General features: G+C 32.7%; 1 protein-coding gene across 1 annotated transcript; it reads right to left on the bottom strand.

The window, feature by feature from the left end:
* Positions 1-12,917: 12,917 nt before the first annotated feature.
* Positions 12,918-13,685, bottom strand: LOC107954641 (glycine-rich protein 23). The gene has a single exon (XM_016890256.2). The coding sequence runs from the start codon at positions 13,572-13,574 to the stop codon at positions 13,125-13,127; it is 450 nt and encodes a 149-aa protein (XP_016745745.1). The 5' UTR covers positions 13,575-13,685; the 3' UTR covers positions 12,918-13,124.
* Between the last annotated feature and the right edge of the window lie 7,974 nt (positions 13,686-21,659).

The following is a 21,659-nucleotide window of genomic DNA, read 5'->3' as shown; positions in this document are numbered from 1 at the left end:
AACCGGTGCGTTAGGTATACGACTTCTGCAGTATGTAGCGTCATTCAAATTAGTATAATTCATAGCTCGAGATATAGATAAATTATATCCTTTTTGGAAAAAGTACGATTCAAAAATGGTTTTCTTTCATAACAAAAAATTAAAATTTTGCAAACTAATCCGATTTGTGATATTTATAACAATAAACCCTTTACCAAAATTGCACCTATGTTTTCAGCTAGACATGTAACAACCCACCTAGCAAAGTCTCCGTATTTGGTTACTATTTGGCATTTATATGGTAAAATAAATATAGATATAAGTAAGTAAAATATTTTACTTGGATAAGTATAGTATTCTGTGTAATTTGTCATATGGTGAACTATTATTTTGGCGAGCTCTAAGGTTTGGAAAATTCTTCTGTTAAATATCTGTCCAACCCAGTTGGTTTTAGTGGTTTTAGCGAACTCGTTAAGTTCACAATTGATTAGATTTGTTTATTATTTTAGTATGGTAATTTGGTTAGTAAGTTAAGCATTAGTTAGATCAGAACTAGACAACTGTAGATGGTAAGACCTAAATTTTGTTAAGTGCTCTTAAACACGAGAATCAAGAGAGTTAGTGGAATTATATGATTATTCCACTAATCATTATCTCCATGCTTACGTATACAAGGATAGCGGTGGTCTTTTTGAAGACTTTTACGTTTTCTTCTTCTTTCTTGATTTTCTTTGAAACTCTTTAAAAAACCTAAGCTTAGAAAACTTCTTCAAAGTGAAGGTTCGCAGTATTCAGCTAACTTTTATGTTAGTACTAGTCCACTAGTAATTATTGATGAACTCTTAGGTTATATCATCGAGGTCATTTATGTGTCTTTCGTACTGCATGCATAGATGTTAAGATGGTATGTGATGAAGGAAAATTTCTAATTTTGGATTAAGAGTTGTAGATTCTTGCATGCATGTTCAGATTTGATAGATTGATGATCTAATATGTGTAATTATCTTTCTTTTAGCTCAACAAGCTAACGAGGGTCCAAGCGATAAAGGCAAAGGACCTACTTTTTATACTTGTGTTAGAATTTCTAGTGAGTTCTTTCTTACTTCCATGTGTTGTAAATTTCATTATTATATAATTCGTGTGAGGTAAGCAATCTTCCTCTATAATGGTTGAAAGGTGTATGTATGGATAATGGTTATCCAAACGTCATCAGCCTAAGTACAATTTGTTTGTGTTATGAAGTAAGTGCCATCCTTCATGCTTAAGCCACTGCCATCTTCTTCTAATAAGTATGATATGATCTAATCTGATATGTGGTGATAAAGAAAAGGTGATATGTTTGTGTAGCCTTTAGAAGGACAATTATATTGCAAACTGGATTAGAAGATCAAAATAAAACATGCTATTCTAATTTAAAAATTATATGAGGAGTTAAGAGAGAGAATGAATGTGATTGAGACTGTATCATATGCTTTTGATTTTGAATTTTGGGTACTTGGCTGGCATGAAGATAGTTTGTCTGAGTTGTGTTAAATTGGCGTACAATATAGGCCCATGTGTTAAGTAAGTTGGAGTACTGAGTATACCTGTATGCAATATACGTGATTTGGCGTATTATGATTATTGTGAGTAAGTCCCTCTAAAAGGTTCAGTTGTGTTGTAAGTAATAATCTGTATGATTTTCTCTTTGGAACTCACTAAGTTCATATGGAATTACTTCGTTATCTTTTCCTTCTCAAGGTTGCTAACTGAATGAATACTTTTGTTTGAAGGATTATGTCAGAGTGTTGCTACTATTATGAGCTGATCTTTTTGTTTTGTATGATGCAGGAATCTTGGGAGTGGCGTGTAAATGCAATTGGAAAATTATTTGTATAAAGAACTACTACTTTGGCAAGATGATGTTTTTATGGAACTATATTAAAATTTAAATGTTTGGTTTCGACTTATTATATTTTTTTAATGAAGTTATTATATTTGAACTTATGCACGAAATGATTTGAATGTTATTTTAAATTGTTAATGATTATATTCAAACTTTAGTATAGTAACAGCCAATATATGTTTGATTTTTATAACTTTGAAATAATTTTACAAAACTTTTGCCAAATTGTTTTGCTAAGTTAGTCCGATTTTGAGTAATGACACATCATACTTGGATCTTATCATAAGGTTGGGTTTGGCATGTTACAAGATGGATTCTTGTCGTTCCTAGCTTTCAACCAAACAACCTTCTCTGCTATTCTTGTACCGCGAACTGCTTCAAGTGTAGGCTGAAATGAATTCAAATCAAACATAGAACCAGAAATTATTTATATTACTTTTAGTGAGTAAGCAAAACTCTCTTTAATAGAAACTGATAAAATTGTTATTCTGAAAAATAGAAATTATACTTAGAAAATAAATTCTCACTATTTCCCAATAGAATAAAAATATCTCAAAGTTATGTATTTAGTGCTACCATATCATGTATTTATAGGGAGAAGAAGTGAAACCTTTGTTGAATTAGTAGAACTCTATTTCAATAGAAAAACTAAATCCTAGTCTAACTAGGATTAGGGGTGGAAACCCTATTTTAATATACTAGGGTTTGTCATCCCTAGCATTAACATAAGGAGCTTTTGGGCCTCTCCCATATCTAGTCCATTATAAGTACTTCCTAGACTTTTAACCCAGTACTTTATCATTTCAATCCAACCCAATACTTATTTTTCTATTTCCCAAAATAATCATAAATTAATTTAAATTACTTAATTTCCCAATTAAATGATTTTCTCAACCTGATTTTAGTTTCATTAAAATAATGGAACCTTTATCGTAAAGAATGTATGAGGATATATATTTAATATTTCTACATTCAACGGGTTCACCTGACCAATTAATTTAATTTCATTTTTCGAACTTCAATTATTTAATTAATTAAATAATAATTCAAAAAACCATATATTAATTTTTCAGGTCATTTCCATTTAGATAAAACCACATTCATTTCCAAATGATTTCCTCTTTCTCTAACTTTATCATTTCTAACCATTTATGTTCATTTGATTCAACATGCAATTCATTATCTGTTTCAACGAGCTAGTGGAAAGACTAATTGGACATGTGTGATTAAGGCTCAAATGATTTATAATTAAATTTCAGCTTTTCGCCTGTTAAATATAAACTCATTTAGTTACGAAGTCATTCCACTATAGTATCATGAGTGAGCTCTCCCTAATGACATACCATTACGAAAGCAACTAGATCAGTGCTCATCTAATGACATTGTCACAATTGTTCAATGACATTGATATAAGTGTGTTGCCCTCATAGGATATCTTTATTCTCTTTGGGATAAATCTGCTCTTCCAATATGATCCATTTACATCTTCCTTCATGAAAAGTCAATTACTATTAACAAGTAATCAATCATCCATTACAAAGACGAACGACCCATGGCTATTTTTACTTTTCATCTACCATGTAATTCCAATGAAATGATACCATTTACCCATATCTTGGGCTATGAATTCCATTATTGTGAATGACATTACATACTGCATAAGTCATATACCCAATGCACCAGCTTTCAGTTTCTTATCTATTTGAACTCAAGCTTTTACTTACATCAAAATATACGAGTCACGCATACATAGTCCACCATCGACTCAGGATTAAAGTATGTCACACTTTGAACTTCACAAGTGAATAAATCCATAAATGGATTTAGGATATATTCTTCTTGGGTCTAGTTCAATGTACTTTCGGTCCAATCAGTCACATCTATGTCTTTATCTTCTAAGAGTCATCCGCTCCGATGCCCAAGATAAGGCATCTCCCCAATTGGACTAGATAGACGACATATTAGTATTTCAATTGGTTTGTTCATTTCTAGTTAGACTAAGGACATGTTTAGGTTCGTCTACTAATACAATTTATTTTTTTGTATAACGATCCGACCACCTAATATCGCTTAGTATTAGTTTAAACATTAGACAATCAGCGAGCCAATACTTGCTTCTATTTTGCTTTGCATGCAAAAACCACATGAGGACTTTATAGAAAGTATATTAATGTAATCCATGAATTATTTTTTTAATCAATCTGTACAAAAAAATTACGAGTTGACAAATGAATATACTACACTTACGGCATCAAATCCAACAATCCTCTCATGGCATTACATGGTAAATGAAAGGTAAATGTGGGCACGAGTTGTTCGTCTTTGTGATGAATGACTTGATTATTATTTGATAGTAATTGACTTTTAATAAAGTAAGATGTAATGGTTACCATAAGATAAAATAGGATCATATTGGGAGAATGGATTTATCCCAAAGAGATTAAGGATATCTTATGAAGGTAGCACACTTATGACAAGGTCATTGGACGAGCACTAATCAAGTTGCTTTCGTAATGGTATGTCATTAAGGAGAGCTCACTTACGATACTATAATGGAATGACTTCGTGACTAGATGAGTTTATAATTAATAAGCGAAAAGCTAGAATTTAATTATAAATCGTTTGAGCTCTAATCACATATGTCTAATTGGTCCCTCTACTAGCTCGTTAAAGCCGATAATGAATTGCATGTTGACTCCAATGAAAAGAAATGGATAGAAATGATTAAGTTAGAGAAATGGAAAAACATTTGAAAATGAATGTGGTTTTCTCTAAATGGAAATGACTTGAAAAATTAATTTATGGTGTTTTGAATTATTATTGAATTAATTAAATAATTGAAGTTCGAAAATGGAATTAAATTAATTGGTCATGGTGAATTCGTTGAATGTAGAAATATTAAATATATATCCTCATATATTCTTTTATGATAAAGTTGTCATAATTTTAACGGAATTGAAATCAGGTTGAGAAAATTATTTAATTGGAAAATTTATTTAAATTAATTGTCGAAACCATTTTTAAAATTTGAAAAAAGGGGGATCGACTTTGAAAATAAAATGGGAGTCGTTACCGATCTTTTATTGAAAGTGTGATCGGATGACCTTGAAAACAATTTTAGGTCTGCGAATTTCGAGAAAATAGGTTAAGGAGTCGGTTACGCACGAGGAAGGGTTAGCACCCTCGTGACGCCCAAAATTGGTACCGAATTGATTGTTTAATGTTTTAATGTCGAAATTTTGAAAAGATTTTAAAATGCGATCCTTTTATCTTAAATAAAATGAATTGGATGATAAGGCTTACTTATTTCAAAGAAATAAATTGTCACACTCAGTAAGTTAGAGTGCAACGTTTCAAATCCTTAAAATTAAGTTTATCTCTTGATTTTTTTTAAAACCTATGCATTTTGAGAAAGGTATCTAATCATTTGGGTTAAATGAGAAAATCAAACCCAGTAAGTTAGGGTTCTATTTCACAAAATCCCTAAATATCAAATATTGCCTTTATTTTCATTTGTTAAAAGAATCCTCGTCTCGAGAAAACTACATGTCACATCCAATGCGTTAGGACACAACGTGTCGAATTCCCAAGAATGAGTTTTTTATTTGTGTGTTAATTAAAAGGGATATTCGGTTTCTTAGATCCCGAGGAAGATTGGAATCCAGTAAGTTAGGACACAATCTTTTCGAGGATCCCCGATTCCGAGTGTCACGTTATTTGAAACCTTTTTTGGATAAAAACGCTTTTGACATTTAAATGATATGAAACGTAATCTTTTGAATAAATAAAACAATAGAAGAATAACGTACAACGCGAAATGGAGATTCGTAAATCAACGTACACTAATGTGTGAAGAATAATCAAGTAAATAAGCAATAAAATAAATAGGAGTAACAATTTCGTATCTCACATCGTGCAAATACTAACATCCATGTTTGAAAACCTAATTAAAATAATCAAGGAAATGCCAAACAACTTAACACAAATAAAATGTGCCAAAAAGGTAATATGAGAAAAGAGATTTGAATGCATATTCACAAAAATTACATGAATGAAATTTTAAAATGAAATAATTAATGCAAAAACTTGACAACATTCAAGAATGGGATAATGAATATTACATGAAATAATACTACCTAAATGAACTTTAAAGTAAGTATTATAAAAAGGAAGTCAAAATAAGTAAAACTTAAAATAATATACTTGTATTAATCAAAATAGACAATATATGAAATGAAAACTCAATATAAATAATAATATAATATATAGGAAAAGTTGAGATAGCAAAAATAAAAATAGAATATTGAAAAAAATGAAGTGCATACATGCATGGAATAGGTAAAAAATGATTCGAAATAAAAAATAATATATGTATATGTAAAAATAATTTTTAATGAGAGTTATATATGTATAAAATATATATGTATATAATTTAAAATTAATTAATACATATTACATATGTACATATACATAATAAAAATAGTCTTAAATGATAGGAAATAATAAAGTAACACATAGGTATATAGGTAAATAAAAATATGATCAAATATGATAATAATAATAATAATAATAACAAACATTAATAAAAATAATGATAGTAAATTAATTAACAACAAAATATTAATCAGTACTAAATTAAAATGAAAACAAAAACTTTAGGGCCAATCCGCAATAAATAAAAATGAAAAGGGACCGATTCGGGTGCGCGAGGAACAAGGAGGGAGTAAAGCGGAAAATAACCCCGCCCTCAAAATCGCTGCGTTGCGGCATGGACTAAAATAAAATGAAAATCAAATTATAGGGCGAAAATTAGAAAACGAAAAGGAGCGATTTGAACACGTAACAAAAAGGGAGAGGACCATTTGCGCAAATCTCCCCACAGAGGCCAAACGCGCGGATCCTTCCCTCGGGTCGGGTCACACACACGGGTCGAGCTCAATACGGCACCATTTTGGAGCCACTGATCAGACTCCAAAAGGCGTCGTTTCATACGTCACATAAGGGCCAAAAAAACTCTAATCTGATAGCCTCCATTTCATTTTTTAAACGAAAAGAAAAAAAGAAAAATAAAAGAAACATAAAAAGAAAATAGAGAGCTCGAATGCTCTCCTCTCCGCGCCGTTCTGACGATTCGTCTCTTCTAGAGGCCAACAATCTCTAATTCAACTCCGATGACTGTGGAGAGAAGACGGAAATCCAGCCTCCAGGTAACTTCTCTCCTTCTAATCTCTGTTTTTTATTCTTTTATTCAAAAATGAATCAAAACAAAATCGAAAATAAAACTGAAAAAGAAAAAAGAAAAAAAAACGGAAGAAGCAAGAGAGCGATTCAAAAATCACCTTTTTTATTTTTGTATTGATATTTTTTTGATACAATATGCGTCCTTTTTTTTACAGTTTTTGAATGGCTTTCTTATAGCCCTATTTTATAGAAAACAAAAAGAAAATAGAAAGAAAAATCCCACCGAATCCTTTTTTATTTAACATTTTTCTTTTTTCTATTTTCTGATTTGCCGACGATTTCTGTTCTCTTTTTTTGCCTGTTTTCTCTGCTTTTTTCGTTTGTTTGTCCTTCTTGCAGGTATGTGGAGGTCGTACGGTGACGTGGAGGGCGGCGTACATGCGGTGGTGCGCGTGGGAGGTTGCGCCTATGGCGCTCTGAACGCCTAGGGTTTTCTGTTAACTGTTTTTGGGTCATTGGGCCATTGGGTGTTTAGGCTAGTTGGGCTTAATGGGCTGGGGACATGTATTTGGATTTGGTTTGTATTTTGTTTGTAATTTGGACTGTGGATTTTTGTTCACTTTGGGCTCCGGGCAAAATTTGGGCCCTACATTAATTTATGATGTTTGTTTTGGAAATAGAAAAACATGTATTGGGTTGGATTGGATTATAAAATACTAGGTTAAAAGTCTAGGAAGTACTTATAATTGGAGCCTATATGGGAGAGGCCTAAAAGCCCCTCATGCTAAATATATGGGACGGCAAACCCTAGTATATTTAAGTAGGGTTGTGCCCCCCTTCCAAAATCCTAGTTAGACTAGGATTTTGTTTTTCTATTGAAATAGCCTTCAACTAATTCAACAAGGGTTTTTCTTCTTCTCCCTATAAATAGATGGCACCAATAGGGCTGCATATACAAATTTAAGATATTGTTATTCTGCCCGAAGATAGTAAGAATTATTTTCCAAGTATAAATTATATTTTCTGGAATAACAATTCCACTGGTTTCTATTGAAGAGTGATTTGTTTTTCCATTGAAAGTAAAGTATATAATTTATGATTATGTGTTTGATTCGAATTTGTTTGTGCCCACACTTGAAGCAGTTCGTGGTACGAGAATGGCAGAGAAGGTCGTTTTGTTGAAAGCTGGGAACGACAAGGATCCGTCTAGCCGAAAACACATGTGGGATTTCAATAAATGGCTTATTGCTATAAATATCACAAACCAGCTCGATTTTCAAATTTTTAATTTTTTGCTGTGCAAGTAAATCGTTTTCAAACCAGACTTTTTTCCAACATTATGTGGACTCAATTAAGTTTGAAATAATGTGGCACAATTTAAAGGGAATAAGAGTTTTACTTCGAATAGAAGTTAAATTGTATCCATTCATTTGGTTACTTGATGGAAGTACTGGATTAAAAGTTGATTATTATAAATTGATCCTCCCTCTATCTATTTGAGCTACACATAAAATTATAGCCGCCATCACTTAGGGTTTGTGTGATTAAATAAAAAGTCAAGAGGGAGAAGTCAATTTATTAAGTGTTCTTCTTCGTCAAGTCTAATGGCTAACTCCAATTTCGCATCAAGTATGTGTTAAACTTGTGAAATTCATATTATTCTAAAGATCGAAAAATCAATTTTTATACAATATTAAGGATTTGATTTATATAATATCTAGATAAAAAGATTTTACAACTACGTGACCAATCAATAGTATTTGCTTGCCACCTTCTTATCACGTATAGTAAATCTCCTCCCAAAAGAATAGATCGAGACCTCATATCTTAAGCGTGTTGTTTTGTCAAAACTCCAGCTATTTTAAAGAGAAAAAAATAAAAATAAGAGAAACATTATTTCACGGTATTCTTGATCAAAAAATAAAAACAAAAATATAAAATTGATTTTGTAAACTTAGATTGACACAATATTATTCAAAAGTAAGAGTATTTTTAACTTATAAAAATAACTTTTTATTTTATTTTTTGCATCTACGTTGGAATAGCTAATATCTAAAATTTATACCCATGTTCTAAGAAAGCAAATTTTTAAATATATGAAGAAAAAAAATTAATTGCGAGCTACAATAATGCTGGTCACTAAAAACTTGTAATTCAGTACTTTTAAAAGTCCTTTTAATAGGTTATATTGTATGAATATTTATTAGATGATAAAAATAAAAGGACAAAGTGAGACGTTAATGAAAATTTTATCCTTAAAAAAAAAGAGTTTCAGTGTGATGAAGAAGATAATTTTAAAAAGGGCTAAAAGGAGCCAATTTTTATTGTTTTTTATGTATATTTAGAAAGTTTTAGTGTTTTCTTATTGAAGAAAATTGGAAAAGCTTAAATTTAGCCATAATTTAGTTTCATCTAATGATTAGAAAATTATGTAAAATGAATGAGTTTTACGTATCCTTCCCTAACCAAAATATTATAGAAAACAAAGCAAAATAAACTACATTTCTATATAAAGAAGAGTTAAGAGTAGTGTGAAAAATGGTAGCTGGGGCCAAGAAAAACAAAATTTGCTGCCATGTTAACCAAAAGACCTTGATTGATGATCTATTCGATACCACACATTATTTCTATATTTTTCTACGTGGTTTCAGTGTACAACAGGCAGGAAGGTCCAAGTGAAGCTGTTTTTGGTCCGCCATTAAAATGATCTTTGACTCTCTATAACCATCATATCCAAGTAAACCCTAAATTAAATGAAAACCAAACCTATTCAACCGTAGCCATGCATAGATTGCAGTAAGGTTAAGTCGTATTCTGCATTGCCAGCTTGGGCTACTGATTCAAGTCCCTCATTTAATATTTGGCCTTAGTAAATTGGATTTCAGGTTTTGCCTGCCAACTTTGCTAACATTTGGTCACCTCCATTAATGAATTATTTACGGTACCATTAAAATCTGTCATGCATGGCCCCTTCTTCCTTGTGATTCGCTCTTCTCTCAGATCGCTTTTACTAGGCATGGACCAGCCAGCACCAACTATATTTGGAGACCCCGGCTCTGGATTGGTTTCTAATTTTATTTACTTCCACAAATAATTATAACGAAAAACTACCCCATTAATTGTATTCAATTTCATCAACTATCACTTGTCTCGTATATGAATGTTAATGAATTTTATTTAAAGTAAAATTTTAAGCGATATCTCCATTTATCTTTACGTTGAATTTAAAAAATATTTAAAAAAATAAATAAATGTAACATATGGCAAAATCTCAATTCTTACTTTAAAGAATTTAGTTACTCTAGTTTTCATATTTCAAAATTCAAGTCTAAATGTTAACATTGTTAATTTATTTGTTAAATTTGTTGGCACGACATCTTGAAATAAAAAAAAATACTCACTTGATAACAATATAACTAAAAAATGATGTTACAATAAACCTAAATTTAACAGTATAATTTTAACAATGTTAACAGTAGGCCCTGAATTTTGAAAATTGAAATCTAAAATGACTAAATTCTTAAAAGTAAGTGTAAAAAGACTAAATTTTAAATTTACGAAAGTTACGGGAAATTATGATATATTTTAACTGAAAAATTATTAAAGTATCAAATTTTATACAAATTTATAATATTTTAAATCCGTATAATGCATAAAAACCACAAATACTACTTGAATGCATTAACTATCACTTACATCCTTATGAAAACTAGTAGCACTCGTATACAAAAAAAGAGGTAAATTACACACATGGTCACTAAACTATTAGTAAGGTCATGTTTTAGTCACTCAACTTTAAAAAGTTACAAACTGGTCACTGAGCTATTTAAAAGTTTTCATTTAAGTCATCGGGTTATTAAATTTTTTGTTTTATGGCCTTTTATGATCGCACCACTTGTGTTAATTGAAAGCTCCCATTTTTTTTTTCTCTTTTACAGATTAACTTTTTTTCATGAAATAACTTTGAACATTATGAATTAGTGAACCAAAATTTTAACAACTTTCTTCTCTGACATCTAACACTGCTCGTCAGATCAACTTGGATCTAAGGTATGTTCTTCTACTTATCAAAGGGTATTAATCCACTATACTAATCATTAAATTGTCATTTGAAGCTCACTAGCCAAACTTTAAAAAAAAACAGCCCAGTGACTTAAATAAAAACTTACGAATAATTTAGTGACTTAAATGAAAACTTTAGTTCAATAACCATTTTGTAACTTTTAAAATTAAATGGAAAAACACAAACTTACTAATAGTTCAATGACTTTTAATATAATTTACCCAAAAATGAGCACTTCCTTGTTTTTTCCCTTGTTAATTAAGTAATTATTTTTATTTGTATTAAATGCTTCGATAGTTATAAATTTTTTAATACATTTCCTAAATTAATCTTAAACCCCAAAGCTTTAAGTGATTATACTCATTTGCAGAGGATATTTCACATTTAAGTCCATTGGAACTTGCTACTTTGAGGAGTCATCTAACTTAATGTTGTCAACTAAATACTTAATCGAAAATTTCATCTCATTAAAAATAATGTTACCCATATTTATTTATAAAATTTTGAAAAATATATATTTGGTATATATTAAAAATACCTTAAAAATTAATTTTTCTTCTTTAAAAAAAGGTTATCTATGGAATGAGAAACTTGAATGTTTTTAAGGAAACTGAAACGTGCAATGCATGGATACAAGGAAACGAGAAAAATGGGTATGTTTTGGGGACCAAAGAAAACTAAAGTGCATCATTTTGGACCATTAGAATCTATTTAAGCTTATAATTACACCCCACCAATGCAAAGCGACTGCTTGCTTTAATTTCAAACCTTCTTACCTTTTAGCTCTTCTTTGTTTTCCTTGGCCACACCAGACAAGAGGCTACCAGCTTTAGCTTTTATTAATGTTATATATTCACAATAAATATTAAGCCCTAATTAAATCTTAAATCCTAAAAAATATATAAATATTAAAATTTGTGGCTGAAATTTGAGTTTCATGGACTGCTATATAACCATTTTCACATTAATATGTCTTTAATAATTATTTTACTTTTGATGAATTACCTTTTCAAAAAAAAAGATTCAATAAGAATTTATAATTAGTTGTAAATGTTTTTTAATCAAAGGTCATTGGATATTGACTAACATTTTTCTTGAATAATATTTCTCTGTCCTATTATCTAAACTAGCCAATTACTAGGATTCTCTTGGTATGTCCTACATTTTCTTTTTGGACATAAATAATTGAAAACGCCATTAAGTGAACTTTAAATTAATATGTTGCATTGACTTACTAATCCATATGTACTTAAACCTAAAGATATTAGGTAGGTACTAATTTATGATTGTTGAAACTTTTGGATGCACGTATATAATAATAATAATAATAATAATAATAATAGTAATAATAATAATAATAGTTATTTGCTATTTTAAAATATTTGGTCTAAATTAAAAGGAAAATATTTTATGATTGTTTGTAATTAAAAAAATAAAGAAGTTATAGATATAATTTTCCCTTGATTTCAGGGAATAATTGAAGTATAATTGTTTATATTCTTGGAGAACACTCACGGTGAGAGAGTTAATCACTGATATTAGTAATGGGACAAAAAAAATAACGAAGGAATAATTGATGTTTAAATTTGATAATATGTGGTATAATGATATTGGTAATTTAATAAAAAAATAAGCAGTGTAAATTAAAATTAATCTAACAAGTTTAAAGCTAAATGGGACTTATTCACTTAAAATAAGTCTTATATGTGTGAATTGAAACTTCAGTCCTAATCACCAGCATGAATTGTTTAAATCTCTTTGGATAAAGTATAGGACTTGAGCTGTAGGTTTAAGTAAAGCCTCTCTATATATAGCGAATAGAACAGAAGATTAAATTCATTTACGTAAAATATCTATTACAAAAACATAACGTTGAGCTCGAATTAAAATGAACGAAAAACCTGTACCAAATTAAAACATAAAGTAAGACGATCTCTGAGTTTCTGATTCCCACACAATAAACACTTAACTACACCTTTATTAAAATAGTTTAAACTATTTTAAGGTTAACATACTTCAAGGGAAAGGAAGGACACCAGTGCCAACACCACCACCAGCTCCACCGCCAACAGCACCTCCGACTCCACCTCCAACTCCACCACCAGCACCACCGCCGCCACCCAAGCCACCAAATCCCCCGAGCCCACCGAGTCCATTACCTCCTCCAAGTCCACCTACTCCACCAATGCCCCCGACTCCACCTCCAAGTCCACCTGCACCACCGAGGGGAGTAATCCCACCCAGACCCCCCACTCCACCAAATGGCAAGCCATTAGAGCCAATTCCAGAGTAGCCCCCAACGCCACCGTAAGTGAGGAAGTTCTTTTGGTCGCCAACACCAGTAGCACCACTTGGTACACTACTGCGAGTAGTGCTAGTGGGCACAGTTGTAGTTGTGGGCACATTTCTTGCACTAGCGTGAACAACAACTAATGCAATAACTAGCATAAAACTCCACTTCTCCATGTCTCTAATCAGGCAAAGGAATAAAACCTTTCTCACTCTCTTTTACTCTCTATCTCTGCATCTAAAGTGTATCCTGAAGATCTCCTTTTAAAGGCATAAAAAGGGTCCGGTGAAGGGACAGTTGTGAGTATTAAATGGAGCTTAAATGCAGGCACAGAGGTCATTTTATATCTTAACTCTCTAATAAGCTGTTATACATCCCAAAAATATGTTCTTATAGGTAGAATTTGTAGTTTTCTGTCTAATTTTTCCGTCTCATCACACCTTTCCTTAAAAGTAACAAATGTAAAAATATTTTTCCATAATATAATTAATATAAAAATACAATTTATTAAACTTTTTTTTATATTAGTGACAAAAATCAACCCCTATAATTAAGTGTTTAATTTATAATCATGTCATATATTATAAAATATATGATGTAAAAAATATAATTATAAACAAGAAAAATGAAAGGATGAGTGACGGATTTAAAATTTTAGTTTTATATAAATATGTATATATATAGTCACTATTTCATATATAGATATGTACATATATTATAAGTTAAATGACACCAATTCAATTGTTAAAAATATAAAATTATTTATTCAATACTCTTAAGCTAACTAAGTAAAAATAATAATTTTCTCAGTTCAATTTGTTCATTTGTTTTTAACAAAAAAAAATTATCCATTATAACTTCTATTTATTAGAAAAAAAGAAAAGCTATTCACCATTATTTTAAATATTATTTACTAAAATATAAAATTTATATATGAAATATTTTTTTAAATGTAAATCATTTCATATATATTATATTATAAGGCTTTAAGCTCGCAGCCGACATAGAAGCCTAATATTTCAATACGTGGCATACTCATTTTTCTACATGTGATAATTTTTTCATACAATCAAGTTTTAATCCCACATCAACTAAAAAATACTCTCATAACTTGCTCTTACTTTACAAATAATTATAAATTTTTTTCATTATTTTTATAAGTTCTCTAGAGTTTTTTCCTTTGAAGAAATCTAGGAGAAAGTGCTTATAGTTTAAAATTATTTATATATTATTTATCTATACTAATATGTTATATGAAAGAGAGAAATAATAACATTATTTATCCTTTTATTTTTTTATTATTTTCAGTCTAAAAAGCTTTAATAAACATCTTTAATTTTTTTTTAATTTACAAATAAATTAATAATATAAAAAATACAAACTTTTAGATATAATTTAAGAAATTAAAAAGTTAACTTTAATTACACATTGATTACAGAACACTCTCATATTTAACATTTAACTTATAAATAAGTGACAATTTCTTCACTATTTTCATGAAAATGATGATTTTAATCCCACAATATTGACTAGAGAATATTCTCATAAATCACTTCTTCATAATTTTCATTAAAAAGTTAATTCTAATCCATATTGACTAGAGAACACTCTAATATCTCACATTTTTCTTATAAATAAGTGACAATTTTTCACTATTTTTATTAAAAATTTATTTTAATCCCACATTGACTAGAGAATACTTTCATAGCTTAGTTCTTCACTATTTTCATTAAAAATTTAAATTTAATTCCACATTGTCTAGAGAAGACTCCTATAACTCACTTCTTCACTATTTTCATTAAACATTCCAAAAATTTAAAAATTTAAAAATTTTCACTTCTTCACTTCTTCACTATTTTCATAGCTTAGTCTTTTAAAAATTTAATTTTGATTGTCACATTCCAAAAATCAGGTTAGTAGAATTAGGTTTGTGAAACCTACGAGTAAGAAACTAGTTTATGTATAAAACATTATCTTTTCACTTGTGAGTTGACATTTTCATGGGTTGAGCTACCCACTGAAGTCCGAAGGCTCAGTCAAAATTTAGGAGGGTTTGGACAGAAATATTAAGCCTGTAAAATGAGCTTAGGCAAAAAAGAAATTAGGACCATTTAAAAATGGATCGGGCTTTAGCTCAAACATTCAAGGTTCAAGCCCAACTCGGCCTATTTCTATGTTTATAATATAATATAGTTTATATATATTATAATTTGTAACAGATAAAAAATCAATTTAATGTAATAACTATAATTAAATATTAAAAAATTTTAAGACGTCTATATATAAAATTTTAATAGATAAAAATATATAAAAATTTAGTAAAACTAAATTAAAAATAATACTTTTTAAAAAATTTTAAAAATAATATGAACTGTCCTAAAATAGATTTGGGCTAGTCATTTTACAAAAATGGATGGGTTTGTAATGCCCTAAATAATTTATTCATGTTTCTGTAAAATATCTGACATAAATATGTATATGCTTCAATGGTTAAGTGTTCTAGGTGTGTGTGAAAGGTCTTAGGTTTAAGTTCCACCTTTAGCAAATTTTGTTATTTTTCTAATCCTGGCTTTACCTTTGTTTAGTGGGCTTTTATAAAATTGTTTGTCAATCTATGTTAGAATGAGCTTGCTAGTTCGAGTAGTAAGGGAGTTAGTGTGTTGGAGATCCTTTGTTCGAATCCCTGCATGATCAAGGGTGATAATTTTCCTCGGTTGTCTGAAAGAGTTTCGGTAGAGCTAGAATTTTGAGGATCAAGTGGGGAGTTGGGATTTAGTAGGATTTTAGGTTTCAAATTAAATTTAATTTATTTATTTTTATTCTTTTCCTAAAAATCCCTTGTTTCTGACGTTATTTTTTTCCCAAATAGAAATTCGCTTTTGATTTTCTTTTCTTTCTTCTTCTGTCCTTTGACGAAATAGTAGTAAACTCTCTTTTCTCCACTCTTTGTTTCTATCACTAATCCTTGCTCTTGGGCATTCCGAATCTTTGGTTTTCGTGTAATCGGTAAGTGGGGTTTGTTTGTATTCGTTTAGCTTTTGATTTCTGAAGGTTCAAATTTTGATCCACTTCAACAGTCTAATCTGTGCGAGTGAATGGGTGTGCTGATGGTAAGTGAGTCCTATCGCTCGATTTAGTTTTGAGGAATTCATGAATTGATTGCTAATTTCGATGTTGGTACTCTATTTTTAGGTTTCGGAAGGCTCGAGATTATTTTCGCATCAAAATCATACTAGGTGTGTACACAAAACACGAAAAATTGAGCTTTGACAAAAGTTGAAAAACCGTATTATCGACGCCACACGGGCGTGTGCCTGGCCGTGTGGTTGGCCGTGTGCGAGACATAGTCATGTGTTTGACGAGTGCATGGCCATGCATAGGACACGGTCGTGTGATGGTATGGGTGTGGCTGTATGGACGATACAGGCTAGGCCAAGTTGGGCATGTGGGCTTTGGGCTAGGCTGTGTAGGTCTACACGGGCATGTAAGCCCATAATTTTGAAATTTTCCCTAGGGTCACATGGGTCGTTCCAATCGACCGTGGGCCTACCGTAGGGTTGGTAAAGGCTAACCAAATGCTAAAAATCATGTGATATGATAATCTGATATTCTGCTCTGAGTAGGACACTGTTAGGCATGTCTGATTATTCTGTTAAGTATATATATGACATCTGTATATGAGCATGTTTTGCATGATATTACCGTATCTTTTACTGTTGTATCTGTGATTGGGGTGGGTTCTATATATGTGGAGGAAGTGATCTGTACGGTGACACTTCGCCTATGTTCTGGCAGCTTGGCTGTGTATTATCTATAATGTGTCGCGTCGACACTATATGGTGTGTAGGATTGGGTGAGTATTTTTAACCCCACATGGTGTGATGGGATGGTCGGAGATGGTGTGTAGAGGATGGTTGGATTTTGCATATTTGTACTGCTTATTTGATTCTGTTATCTGTATCTGAAATGGACGTAAGTCTGAATCTATATTTGACTGTATATGAGATTTCTACATGTAATGCATGTCTAGTTCTGTTGGGTTACACACTAAGTTTACGAAAACTCATATATGTTTATCTGTTCTATTAAGGTAATCCACAGACTTAGGCGGATGGGTGTGACGGAGCCTCACGGTGATCACGAGTTCGTAAACTGACTTAAATAATGGTTTTTATTTAATTTAAGGATTATTTTTGGGTTTTTGTAATAATTGGACTCTCCGGACTGCTTGAATTTATTTTGGGATTTGGATTTTCGTTTTTACATTTTATTTGAGACGGATATCATAAAAAAATGATTTTTACTAAAACAAAGGTTTTCTTAAAATTTACGAAGGGTTTTCCAAAAGTAACGGTTTCTATGACTTTCACTGTAATTTACATTTTGGCTAGCAAATTAGTTAAATAATGTTTTCAACAATAAATATAAACAAATATAGGTTATAAAACTGGATTGATTTATCGTAACAACTTCGTTTTTCAATACCCTTCTTTGTGACGTCTTTGGATTTGGCCTTAACGTCTAGGCCGGGTTCGGAGTGTTACATTTAGTGGTATCAGAGTCAGGTTGTAGAACTCGGGCTGTGAATTTTGCGTCTCAAAATTGGGTTTCAAAAAAAAACCAATTTTCAAATAATTTGGATAATTTTTAGAAAGTATGTAGTAAACCGTGTCTCCAGCACTGATCCTATAGGTATTTCTGAACTTAGATAGTATACTCTGGAAACATTGTAGTTAGCACTTTCTAAAATATATACTGAGTTAGTTAGAAACTGAAACCTCTAAAAATATTTCTAAACTTCTGATAATTTACGCATAAAACATATGTTAATAAATACTGGAACTGATGCATAAAATTTTATAATGTATATAAAATTTGAATTTACGATGAGCGCTCATGGAACACGCGGACATGGTGTTCGTGGCCGCAGTAGGGGCCGCAGGGGGCTCGAGCTGAGTCTTTCTCTTTGGGCAGTATGTCAAACTTAGACACGAGTGAGACACTAATTTCCCATGCTATGGAGAATGTGTCTTAAAGCCGATCGGTTGGGGATGACGCATTGTCCCAAACCATGCTGAGGGTGTTGGAGAAGGTCATTAGACCCTATTCTGGATCAGAAGGTCGTGGGTCGGTAACTGAACAACTCTAGTCCATTGGAACTGAGCTGTTTAGGGGTGTTATTGGAGTTGCCCCTACTACGGTCGAGTATTGATTAGAGGTCACCGAGAGGATCATGAACGACATCGGCTGTACTTCTGAGTAAAAACTTAAGGGTGCAGTCTCTTTGCTTTGCGACGAGGCATATCAGTGGTGGTTGTCGGTTGAGAAGGGTACTCAACCTGGTCGTCTGAACTAGGACTATTTCAAGACAACTTTCTAGGGAAGTATTTGGGCGTGAGTTATGTTGATGCTCGTAGGTGTGAGTTCATGAGTCTCACGCAAGGTGATAGATCTGTGGCCGAGTATGAGCTCGAGTTTCTGAGATTGAGCCGCTACGCTCGAGGCATGGTGGCGTCTGAGTGTGAGATGTGTGTCCATTTTGAGGACAGTTTGAGGGACAGTTTAAAAGTTCTGATTACTCCACAGAGGGAGCAAGAGTTTGCAGTTGTAGTAGATAAGGCAAAGATCGCCGAAGAGGTTAAGCACGTGGAGCGCCAGAATAGGGACCGAGAAAGAGACAATAATAAGAGGGATTCGGAGCCCTCTTGTTCTGTTCAGAGGCCTAAGAAATGGGTCAGACCTGATGGGTCTATTAGAGTGGGGGTTCCTGTCGCTCTGACTAGGATTCAGCCTTGTGATGATTGTAGAAAGCGCCATCCGGGTGAGTGTTGAAGAAGATTAGAGGCTTGTTTGCGGTGTGGGTCTTTAGAACATCATATTAAAGAGTGTCCACAACAGGTTAATCAGATGCAAGCTTTAAGAATAGGTTCTGTACAGCCTCAGAAGATAGTTCAGCAACCACCTAGGGGTCGTGAACCGACTAGGGGTGGTAATGGTATGGGGCGAGAATAAAGAGCACCAGGCAGAGGTGCTAGTCGGACTGAGGCGAAGCAGCCTGCACTGGTTTATGCTGCTTGACGCTGAGAGGATAGAGAAGCTCGTGACGTTATCATGGGCATGTTCTTTATATTTGATGTACCTTATACTACTCTGATAGACATAGGTTCTACACACTCCTATGTAGCTAGTACTGTTTCTGAAAACTTGAGGATTTCGGTTGAGAGCACTTCTAGTGAGACTACAGATTACTATACTGAGTCTGTTGGAACAGTCTGTTCGAGTTTATAGACTTTATAGGAATGTTCCGTTAGAAGTGCAAGGGGCGTTATTTCTAGCAAATCTGATAGAGCTTCCTTTTAGAGAGTTCAACTTAATTTTGGGTATGAATTGGCTAGTTGGGCACAGAGTTAATTTGGAATGTGCTTCTAAAAGGGTTTTTCTGAGGACCGAGGATGATAAAGAGGTGGTTGTGATCGGTGAGCGTCGAGATTATCTGTCCAATGTGATCTCCGCTCTTGTGGTAGGGAAATTGGTTCGGAAATGGTGTGAGGCGTATATGGGATTCGTCAGTACTTCAGTTTCTTGGGATTCTTTTGTCGGGGATATTAGAATAGTAAGGGATTTTTTGGAAATCTTTCTTGAGGAGTTACCGAGTTTACCTCTAAATTGAGAAGTTGAGTTCAGCTTACAGAAGTTGAGTTCAGCTTACAAATCGCTCCTTACCGAATGGCACCAAAAGAGCTTACAGAGCTTAAGGCTCAACTTCAAGAGCTTCTAGATTATGGTTTCATTCACCCTAGTGTGTCTCCGTGAGGGGCACCGATTCTGTTTGTAAAGAAGAAGGATGAGACCATGAGGATGTGTATTGATTATCGGCAGTTGAATAAATTGACTGTGAAGAATAAGTACCCACTTCCGAGGATCCACGATTTGTTTGATCAATTTTGAGGGGCTTCTGTGTTCTCAAAAATAGATCTCCAATATGGGTAACATCAGCTTAGAGTTAAGGAATTTGATGTTCTTAAGATGACATTTAGGACTCGTTATGTCATTATAAGTTCTTAGTTATGCCATTTGGTTTGACGAATGCTCTGACTGCATTCATGGATCTGATGAACCGAGTGTTTCAGTCGTCTCTAGACCAGTTCGTCATGGTCTTCATCGATGATATTCTGGTTTACTCTAAGATCGAGGATGAGCATGATGAGCATCTTAGAGTAGTGCTTCAGATACTCTGAGAGAAACAGCTCTACGTTAAGTTGAGCAAATATGAGTTCTGGTTACAAGAGGTAACTTTTCTAGGGTACGTGGTTTCTGCTGAGGGGATCCAAGTCGATCCTAAAAAGATTGAGGTTGTGCTTGATTGGAAATGGCCTAAAAATGTATCTGAAATCCATAGTTTTCTAGGTCTTGCAGGTTATTATCGGCGGTTTGTTGAGGGGTTCTCTCTGATTACAGCTCATTTTACTAAGCTTCTGCGCAAGGGTGTTCATTTTATTTGGACTGATGCGCAACAATTGATCTTTGAGAAGCTGAAGTCTGTTCTGATACAGCATGAATCTGGTAAAGAGTTTATGGTGTACAGTGATGTGTCAGATGTCGGTTTGGGATGTGTACTGATGCAAGATGGTAAGGTTATGGCTTATGCGTCCCATCAGCTTAAGTCACACGAGGGGAAATATCTAACGCATGATCTTGAGTTCGCTGCTTTGGTATTTGCGTTAAAGATCTAGAGGCATTATCTGTATGGTGAGAGGTGTATCATCTACACTGATCACAAGAGCCTCAAGTATCTCTTTACCTAGAAGGAGTTGAATCTTAGACAGTGCCGATGGATTGAGCTGCTCAAAGATTATGACTACATGATAAAGTATCATCCTGGTAAGGCCAATGTGGTGGCCAATGCTCTCAGTCATAGAGTGATGACTGATTTGAGAGCGATGTTTGCTCGTCTTAGTCTATTTGATTATGGAGATCTACTAGCCGAGTTGCAAGTTAAGCTGACTTGGATCGATCAGATTTGGGATAAACAGTTAGAGGATGAGTCTCTGGGTTTGCGGTTTCGTCATTTTGATAGTGGCAGTACATCTGATTTTGGACTAAATAATGATGGAGTTCTGTGTTTTTGAGGTCGGGTTTGTGTCCCGAATGATTCTAATCTGAGACAGTCGATTCTGAAGGAGGCGCATAGTAGTCCTTATGCTATGCATCCTGGTGGTAATAAGATGTATCACGATCTTCATGAGTTGTATTGGTGGTCA

The sequence above is a fragment of the Gossypium hirsutum genome, chromosome D07 (genome assembly GCF_007990345.1).
Source record: "Gossypium hirsutum isolate 1008001.06 chromosome D07, Gossypium_hirsutum_v2.1, whole genome shotgun sequence".
Classification (NCBI taxonomy): Eukaryota; Viridiplantae; Streptophyta; class Magnoliopsida; order Malvales; family Malvaceae; genus Gossypium; species Gossypium hirsutum.
Note: the sequence above shows the minus strand (reverse complement) of the source record. Positions and strands in the feature narration are given on the sequence as shown.

Excerpts from the sequence above, each read along its gene's own strand:
- LOC107954641 (XM_016890256.2), bottom strand. The coding sequence starts at position 13,574 with ATGGAGAAGTGGAGTTTTATGCTAGTTATTGCATTAGTTGTTGTTCAC.